Raw genomic sequence first — 9,551 nt, 5'->3', positions numbered from 1 at the left:
GACAAACGATTCCATTTACAATAGCACCAAAAACCATAAGATACCTCAGAATAAACCTAACTAAAGAGGTAAAGGATCTATACTCTAGAAACTACAGAACACTCATGAAAGAACTGGAAGAAGACACAAAAAGATGGAACAACATTCCATGCTCATGGATCGGAAGGCAATAAACACTGTTAAAATGTCTATGCTATTCAGAGAAATCTACACATTCAGTGCCATCCCAATCAAAATTCCAATGACATTTTTCAAAGTGCTGGAACAAACAATCCTAAAATTTGTATGGAATCAGAAAAGACCCCAAATCGCCAAGGAAATGTTGAAAAAGAAAAACAAAGCTGGAGGCATCACGTTGCCCGATTTCAAGCTATAGTACAAAGCAGTGATCACCAAGACAGCATGGTACTGGCACAAAAACAGACAAATAGACCAATGGAACGGAATAGAGAACCTAGGTATGGACCCTTAACTCTATGGTCAAATAATCTTTGACAAAGCAGGAAAAAACATGCAATGGAAAAAAGACACTCTCTTCAATAAACGGTGCTGGGAAAATTGGACAGCCACATGCAGAAGAATGAAAATTGACCATTCTCTAACACCATTCACAAAGATAAACTCAAAATGGTAGATGACCTCAATGTGAGACAGGAATCCATCAAAATCCTAGAGGAGAACATAGGCAGTAACCTCTTTGACGTCGCCCACAACAACTTCTTTCAAGATACATCTCCAAAAGCTAGTGAAAGAAAAGCAAAAATGAACTTTTGGGACTTCATCAAGATAAAAAGCTTCTGCACAGCAAAGGAAATAGTCAACAAAACAAAGAAGCAACCCACAGAATGGGACAAGGTATTTGCAAATGACACTGCAGATAAAGGGCTGATATCCAAGATCTATAAAGAACTTCTCAAACCCAACACCTAAAAAACAAATAAGTCAAAAAATGGGCAGAAGATATGAAAAGAAACTTCTCCAAAGAAGACATACAAACAGCCAACAGACACATGAAAAAATGTTCATCATCATTGACCATCAGGGAAATCCAAATCAAAACCACATTGAGATACCACCTTACACCAGTTAGAATGGCAAAAATTGACAAGGCAAGGGGCGCCTGGGTGGCTCAGTTGGTTAAGCGACTGCCTTCGGCTCAGGTCATGATCCTGGAGTCCCAGGATCGAGTCCCACATCGGGCTCCCTGCTCAGCAGGGAGTCTGCTTCTCCCTCTGACCCTCCTCCCTCTCATGCTCTCTGTCTCTCATTGTCTCTCTCGCAAATAAATAAAATCTTTAAAAAAAAAAAATTTTTTTTTTAAAATATAAAAAAAATTGACAAGGCAAGAAACAACAAATGTTGGAGAGGTTGTGGAGAAAGGGGAACCCTCTTACACTGTTGGTGGGAATGCAAGTTGGTACACCCACTTTGGAAAACAGTGTGGAGGTTCCTCAAAAATTTAAAAATAGAGCTACCCAATGACCCAGCAATTGCACTCCTGGGTATTTACCCCAAAGACACAGATGTAGTGAAAAGAAGGGCCATATGCACCCCAATGTTCACAGCAGCAATGTCCACAATAAACAAACTGTGGAAAGAGCCGAGATGCCCTTCAACAGATGAATGGATTAAGAAGATGTGGTCCATATACACAATGGAAGATTACTCAGCCATCAGAAAGGATGAATACCCAACTTTTACATCAACATGGATGGGACTGGAGGAGATTATGCTAAGTGAAAGAAGTCAAGCAGAGAACGTCAATTATCATATGGTTTCACTTATTTGTGGAACATAAGGAATAGCATGGAGGACATTAGGAGAAGGAAGGGAAAAATGGGGGGGGGGAATTGGAGGGAGAGATGAACCATGAGAGACTATGGACTCTGAGAAACAAACAGGGTTTTAGAGGGGAGGGTGGAGGGGGGATTGGTTAGCCCGGTAATGGGTATTAAGGAGGGCACGTACTGCATGGAGCACTGGGGGTTATATGAAAACAATGGATCGTGGATCACCACATCAAAAACCAATGATGTATATTGTATGGTGACTAACATAACATAATAAAATTAAAAAAAAAACTAATGATGTACTGTATGGTGACTAACATAGCATAATAATAAAAAAGATTCTTCCATTCTTCAATTTACAAATTCTGATGTCCAAGAGACACATTTTTAAAGTAAAATGACAAGCAACAAACTGATAGAAAATGTTGCAAGGCACACAACCAACAGTTGAAAGCAATTATAAAGCCCTTAAAAATTAATAAGAAAAACAGAGAGGCAATGCCAGAGAACAATTGTTAGAATGAACAAATGGGATTTTCATAGAAAGACAATTATACCTAGCAGTAAGTATATGAAGATGTAGAAACCTCATTAGTTATTAGGAAGATGAAAATCAAGGCCACAGCTAGATAGCATTTATAATCTTTCAGTTGGCAATGATTTAAAAGTCTGCAACACCAGGTGTTGGAGAAAATGTAGATCAACGGAATAATTTACACAAAACTAGGGTAGGATCAATTGATAGAACCACTTTGGAGGAAAATGCCTTGTAAAGTTTGCTTATCCCATAACCAGCAATTTCTGCCCTACGCATACACCCAAAAGACCTTCCTGCACTCAGGACCCAAGAGATATAAACAAAATTATTCATCATAATGCCTTTTATATGAGCCAAGAATGGTAATCAAAAAGTCAACAGACAAAATAATTATAATATAGTCACACAATGGAATATTATACAGTAGTTGAAATAAATGAACCACACTCAACAAAAAAATATTGGATAATCTCACTGACTAAATGTTAGGTGAAAAAAGGAAAGTCCCAAAAGCACATATAAGATATGAGAACTATTGTGGGAGTTCAAATAAACTAATCTTTAAAATACATGCCATTTAGGCATTGACATATACATGTGGGTGGGTTGATACAGAAATTATATTTTAATGCAAGTGTGTGATAAACACAAAATTCAAGATCATGATTTCCCTGGGGGTCAGGTGGGAACAAGAAAGAGTGTAAAGGCATAGAGATAACTATAGGCTGGTAGTAAGATCTCAGTTCTTGAGTTGAGTGGTAGCTACAATATGTTAATGGTACTATTTTAACTCACTGAAAATGGAACAATGATGATACTCATTAGCCACACAATTACGTTATTTACTAATTTTTTTAAAAGCAAATATTTTCGGGACGCCTGGGTGGCTCAGTCGGTTAAGCGGCTGCCTTCGGCCCAGGTCATGATCCCAGGGTCCTGGGATCGAGTCCCACATCGGGCTCCTTGCTCAGCAGGGAGCCTGCTTCTCCCTCTCTCTCCCTCTGCTTGTGCTCTCTCTGTCAAATAAATAAAATCTTTAAAAAAAAAAAAAAGAAAGAAAAAAAAGCAAGTATTTCCTGCAAGCACAACACCTAGATAATTGCCTATAATTCTCCAATTAGATCGATGCCGTACCCACTGGAAAAAAACAAAGTTCAATTAAATGTGTTAATTTTGATAGACATGGTTTACATTAATTTTCAATTTTCAGTAGTAAATTTCATACATAAATAAGTTTATCTCTGAAATTAATTTCCATCGAGGAAATCTAAAAGTAAATAAAGAAAAAAGAACAGGTGAAACCCAATGTCTTAAGGGAATCTTTCCTAAAATTGTTGTTTGGATAAGCCTCTGACCATGGTCTAAGATCTGTTAATCACCTCTGTGGGGCACCAGTCCCCAGATCTACACCACATTAACATACTAGCCTTTGGACTCCTACATAAACACTATTTGGAGCACAAAAAGACCAGGAGAGGGCTCTCCTGGTTTAATTAGGTAGAGATCCACCCACAAATGTATCCAACAGGAATGTACATGAAAAGACTACACACATCCCATCAAAAATACATTTAACAAACCAAATTCATCAAATTTTCCACCAGTCCCACAAATAGTTTTTCTCCAACATTCACATTAGAGATTTCACTGTAGTGCAGCTGTTGCATTTAAACGCAAATGTGATTGTGGTGTTAGCACAGTAGTCGGGGCTAATCAGTATTTCATGGACTCTGTAACTTGCCAAAGAAGAATCCTTCTGAGTACCCGTGAAATGAAGGTTCATCATCATGGGAACATGGGTACCTTTGGACTATTGTAAGAACACGGCAGCTGTGAATTCTTCCCTCCTGAAACATAAATATGTTCTAATTTTCTTTCTAGTTTACTCTCCATATCATTCTGTACATTCAAATTATGTTTAAATATGTTTGCTTCATTTGTGTTACATTTCATGGGAAAACCTGTTTCAGTGAAAACATCACATGCCTCTTTTTTAGCATCTGTTTCTTCTGATTGTGGTTTCTCCTTTTTCATGTCATGTTCACTTTTAAGTTAAAATTACAATCATAGCGGGCGCCTGGGTGGCTCAGTTGGTTAAGCGACTGCCTTCGGCTCAGGTCGTGATCCTGGAGTCCTGGGATCGAGCCCCGCATCGGGCTCCCTGCTCAGCAGGGAGTCTGCTTCTCCCTCTGACCCTCTTCCCTCTCGTGCTCTGTCTCTCATTCTCTCTCTCTCAAATAAATAAATAAATAAATCTTTAAAAAAAAAATTACAATCATAGCTAAATTTGTACCCAGGGCTGAAATCAATATAAAATAGTTTACAGCATAAAGGAAAAGTCCAAAATTTGGATTCACAACATAAAATTACATAAAGTGTATTTCCAGCTTAACACTTCCAATAAGGATACCTGAATTCCTATGTGACCCAAAACATAAACTCAGCTGTTAATGTTTTTCCCCTGATAAACCTAGCAAACATATATTTTAGAAACTGTACATGCCTCATGGATGCTCACTGCCTTCTTCAGTGGTATAGCACACCTAAAGTACTGTGTTCATTTGTCAATTCATAATCAAAGGCATTTGATAAACCATGGTGAGTCCAATGGATAGCAACCAGAAAAGTATACTAATTGAACATCATACAGTATTAGAAGCAGCTGACGGCCATCAAACAGTCTAGGAATATAAATCTAAGAGTATATTTGATAAGAGGTTCTAATATTAAAAGAAACTCAAAAGACATATAAAAAACTTTTAATGAGCCAAACTAAACAATATTGTCTACAGATGCACATTTGTGTAATCAAGCTATTAAATACAAGAAGGTGATTACTAGGGGCACCTGAGTGGCGCAGTTGTTTAAGTGGTCAACTTTTGGTTTTGGATCAGGGTGAGATCTCAAGGTCCTGAGACTGAGCCACACCTCGGGCTCTGCATGCAACTCAGTCTGCTTGAGTTTCTCTCCCTCTCCATCTGCCGCTTCCCCCCAAACTCTCTCTCTAAAATAAATAAATGTTTGGGTTTTTCTTTTTTTTTTTAGATTTTATTTATTTATTTGACAGAGAGAGACACAGCGAGAAAGGGAACACAAGCAGTGGGGAGTGGAAGAGGGGAAGCAGGCTTCCTGCCAAGCAGGGAGCCTGATGCAGGGCTCGATCCCAGGACCCTGGGTCATGACCTGAGCCAAAGGCAGACGCTTAACCGACTGAGCCACCCAGGCACCCCTGTTTGGTTTTTTTAACTAGGTGATTACTATAAACATCAGGATAGTGGATAGTTTGAGGGACAGGGAAGTGCAATGATCAGGACCAGTCATGAAGAGAAGTTCCTGGAGATTCTATTTCTTGACCTGCCTGTTAGTTACAAGAATATTCACCTGAACTCATCAAGCTTTTGTTTTTCTGTGTATCTATGTTTTGTTGTATAATAAAACTGTTCTTTATAATGAAGTCATGTTGAATTGACTTATTCCATGTTATTTCCAGAATAAAGAAAAAAAAAAAAGAAAAAGAGCCAGTGCCTGGATGTTAAAGAGGTATCCCTGAGCTCAACATAAGGAGTGGGGATGAGGCACAGATTAAAGGACAGCTATGAAACTCTGAAAACAGGAGTTGTGTGAACATTCTGTGGAAGATCTCCTTCGTAGGGCAGAAGGCTGGATCATGCTTTCTGAGTCTATTTCAACTCTAAAATTCTATGGCCTTTTAATTCCCAACACTATCCCAACCTTACATGGTCAAAGAATGCCCAGTGCATTTTGTAATCTACACCCATTGAGAGCTAAGTCCTCTGTCCTCTCCTGCCTCTGGGTTTATCAGTTGAGTATGTACATCATGCTTGTGGTCACTTTTGTGTACATGAGTGTCTGTACATTTAAAAAGTTAGGCAAACATAAAAGTTTAACCATTCCAGTTTAGTTCTAGACCATCATGGTAAAATCACCAGTGTGAAAAATGAAGACAGGAAGGAGTGAATAGAATAAAAATAATTTGTGGGTAGGTGAGTACAATTTTTAATTTTGAGAATGAATATGAACCAAACACAATTCCTAGTGTTTTTACAAATACTAACCCTCACCACCTCCCTTTGAGGAATATTATTATCTTCACTGACCATATAAAGAAGCAGGTGTAAAAAAAATTACAAAACTGCCCAGAGACACATTACCTCCATGTAGTGAAGCTGGGGTTTGACACCAAGCTGAGTCCAGAATCTTAAGCACTATGCCCAACTTAGCTGACATCCAACCACATAAAAACTTCATATTCATTAATTAAATTAAATTTCCAAGTTGTATTGAGACAAACTATATCCCTATCTCATACTACTTGGTAATAACAGTTCCTTTACATGATTATAACATTTTCATGTTCTAACTAAACTGCTTATGAAAATCATATACTAGAGACAATTTAATTTACCTCATTTTACTGTAATGACAGCAACTAAAGTTATTATTTCTTGGTCCCAAACACAGTATGAATATAAAGTACCCTATGTCTGATACTCATAGTCAAAAATTCTATGCATAAAATATTTATAAACCAAAAAATAAAAACTAAAAAATATTTATAAACTAATTCAGTCATCAACATTCCATCTGTTTAATGATATGGTAAAGTATTTAGAAATAGTGAAATGTATGTGCTCCTTATCCCTTTTCTGTATTCTCTTAGAATTGAAATGAGCTTTTATCTATAGAGTTCTGAAGCAAGCAGAGGATTGACTCATATAATTGGCAAATTCCATGAAGAAAAACAATTCACTGATTGTTTACTGAGCTGCTTCTTGTTCGAGTTACCTACCTTGCTAATTTTGCAGAATGGCCAGGTGAGTAGGAGCTGACACAGGTGGTTGCTGTGTATATGTGGTAACCAGAGGCTTCTGGAATTAGTTCAATTTTTAACTCTGCAACAAATCGGTAAGGCTATTTAAATGCTATAGAGCAGTCATGAAAGGCATTCCAAGAAACATGGATCCTCTGTACATGGAAATGAAGGCTTATAGGAAAGATGATTTTTCCTGGCATCAAAAAAGGTCAGTAGAGTGGGGAACACCAAAATTTATACAGGAACAGCAGTGTCTATAATGTTGAATAGGAGGGAAAACAAGGAAGGGATTGGTGGTGATGGTGATGATAATGGCTAGAATGAACACATTTGGAAGTGAATATGGAAAGTGATCCTGCTACCAAATAGTGGAGCTTATCCCTAGAAAATGGGTCATTGAACTTTTTACCTCAAATTCCACGTCTTGGATAAGGCAAAAATTTGTCATAACCAAGTATGCTTATGTCATAATTCCAACAAGGAACAACTCTTCCAAATGTATCCCAATCTTAAGTAATATCCTTAAATTTATGGATTCATTACTTAACCAAAATACACAGAACTATAGGTGTCATAGCATAATTAACCCCTTTCAATGATTTACAATTCAGTGTGATTGGGTTTACCATATTATTTTTAAAACCACTAGTTATGAGTAAACACAGAGAGGCTTTCAGCAATGATCACAGCAAAGTGTTAACAAAGGTGTTCCAAATGGGAGAGAGCACACAACAACTGAATTTGGGATACTCATGGCAAACTACAGAGATTTTTATTTCTACTTAGGGCTGATGCTATTTTGATTACCATGATCTTGTCTCCTAGACTTTCCTAAAGAGCCATGGACACAAACAATGGAAGTTCCACTATGGATTTCATCCTGCTGGGGTTTTCTGATCGGCCCCGATTAGAACACTTCATCTCTGGGGTTGTCTTCATCTTCTATATTGTGACTCTGGTAGGAAACACAACCATCATTCTTGTATCTTACCTAGACACCCAGCTCCATACTCCCATGTATTTCTTCTTATCCAATTTGTCTTTTTTTGGACCTCTGCTATGCAACTAGCATTATCCCCCAGATGCTGGTAAATCTATGGGGTCCAACAAGGTCTATTACCTATGGAGGGTGTGTGCTCCAATTCTTCTTTGCCCTTGACCTTGGAGCCACAGAGTGTCTTCTCCTGGCTGTGATGGCCTATGACCGCTATGCTGCTGTCTGTCAACCTCTTCACTACACAGTAATAATGCACCCTCAGCTTTGCCAGAAGATGGTGCTCACCGCCTGGTTAGGTGGCCTTGGCAGTGCATTAATTCTTTGCTCCCTGACTTTGAAGTTACCAAAATGTGGGCACCGGGAAGTGGATAATTTTTTCTGTGAGATGCCAGCATTGATCAAGATGGCTTGTGTACACTCAAAAGTAATGGAGATCATTGTCTTTTCTCTCGGAGTGATATTTCTTCTAGCACCTCTATCACTAATTCTCATCTCATATGCAGTAATCACTCAAGCAGTCGTGAGGATCAAGTCAGCAGCAAGGTGGAGTAAGGTCCTTAATACATGTGCTTCCCACCTCACAGTAGTAACTCTGTTTTATGGAACACTCATTTACATGTACATGAAGCCACAGAATAGGAGCTCCCAAGATGAGGGGAAGTTCCTCACTCTCTTTTACACAATCATCACACCCACTCTTAACCCTCTGATCTACACTTTAAGAAACAAAGATGTAAAGAGTGCAGTAAAGAGAATACTGTGTGTAGAAAAATGGTCAGCCAAATCATAAGTTACATGGAAGACAGCTAAAGAAATAATATTGACCTTTACCAACAGAAGATGTATTGATTCATTTATGCAAAGAGCACTTACTGGGTGTTTATCATGTACCAAGAATTGTACTAGGTACTGATTTTGTAAATAAGTAGGAAGTAGACAGAAATTATAAGGAAAGAGATACTCAATTCATACACTTAAAAGACTTCAAGACTAATCAAGGGCTACAGATAAGTAAACATAACTATGAGATGTGATTAAGTAAAGTAATAGAAATATGTACAAAGTATTAAGAAAATACTTCACAGGGAAATTTATTTTAATGTAGGATCAGGATACTGATTACTTCTTCCAAGACTTACCAATTTTATGGGAAATAACACACTCTTAGAGGCACCTGATACACCAGCAGGGCCTTTGTGCTGGAGACCAACTACCCATTGATACCCACTCTATCTTCTGCTTCTAGTTTTAACTGGGCACAGGGCCACCATATCACATTCCTGCATATCACATTTCTGAACCTGGCCTCCACCAACACAATGCCAGAGATTTAATGTGTGTAACTCCTGAGTTATCTTTTCAAACATGAAACCATTTGCTCTCACTCTTCCC

The 9,551-nt window shown here is 38.1% G+C and overlaps 1 protein-coding gene across 1 annotated transcript; it reads left to right on the top strand.

Annotated features, from left to right (window-relative positions):
• Nucleotides 1-8,003: 8,003 nt before the first annotated feature.
• Nucleotides 8,004-8,949, top strand: LOC123325497 (olfactory receptor 2W1-like). Its single transcript, XM_044917359.1, is given in 2 exon segments — nucleotides 8,004-8,204; nucleotides 8,206-8,949. Coding segments are annotated over 2 exon segments (945 nt in total).
• The last annotated feature ends 602 nt before the right edge of the window (nucleotides 8,950-9,551 follow it).

This window comes from Neomonachus schauinslandi, chromosome 8 (assembly GCF_002201575.2).
Source record: "Neomonachus schauinslandi chromosome 8, ASM220157v2, whole genome shotgun sequence".
Classification (NCBI taxonomy): Eukaryota; Metazoa; Chordata; class Mammalia; order Carnivora; family Phocidae; genus Neomonachus; species Neomonachus schauinslandi.
This window is presented reverse-complemented; position numbering and strand designations above follow the sequence as displayed.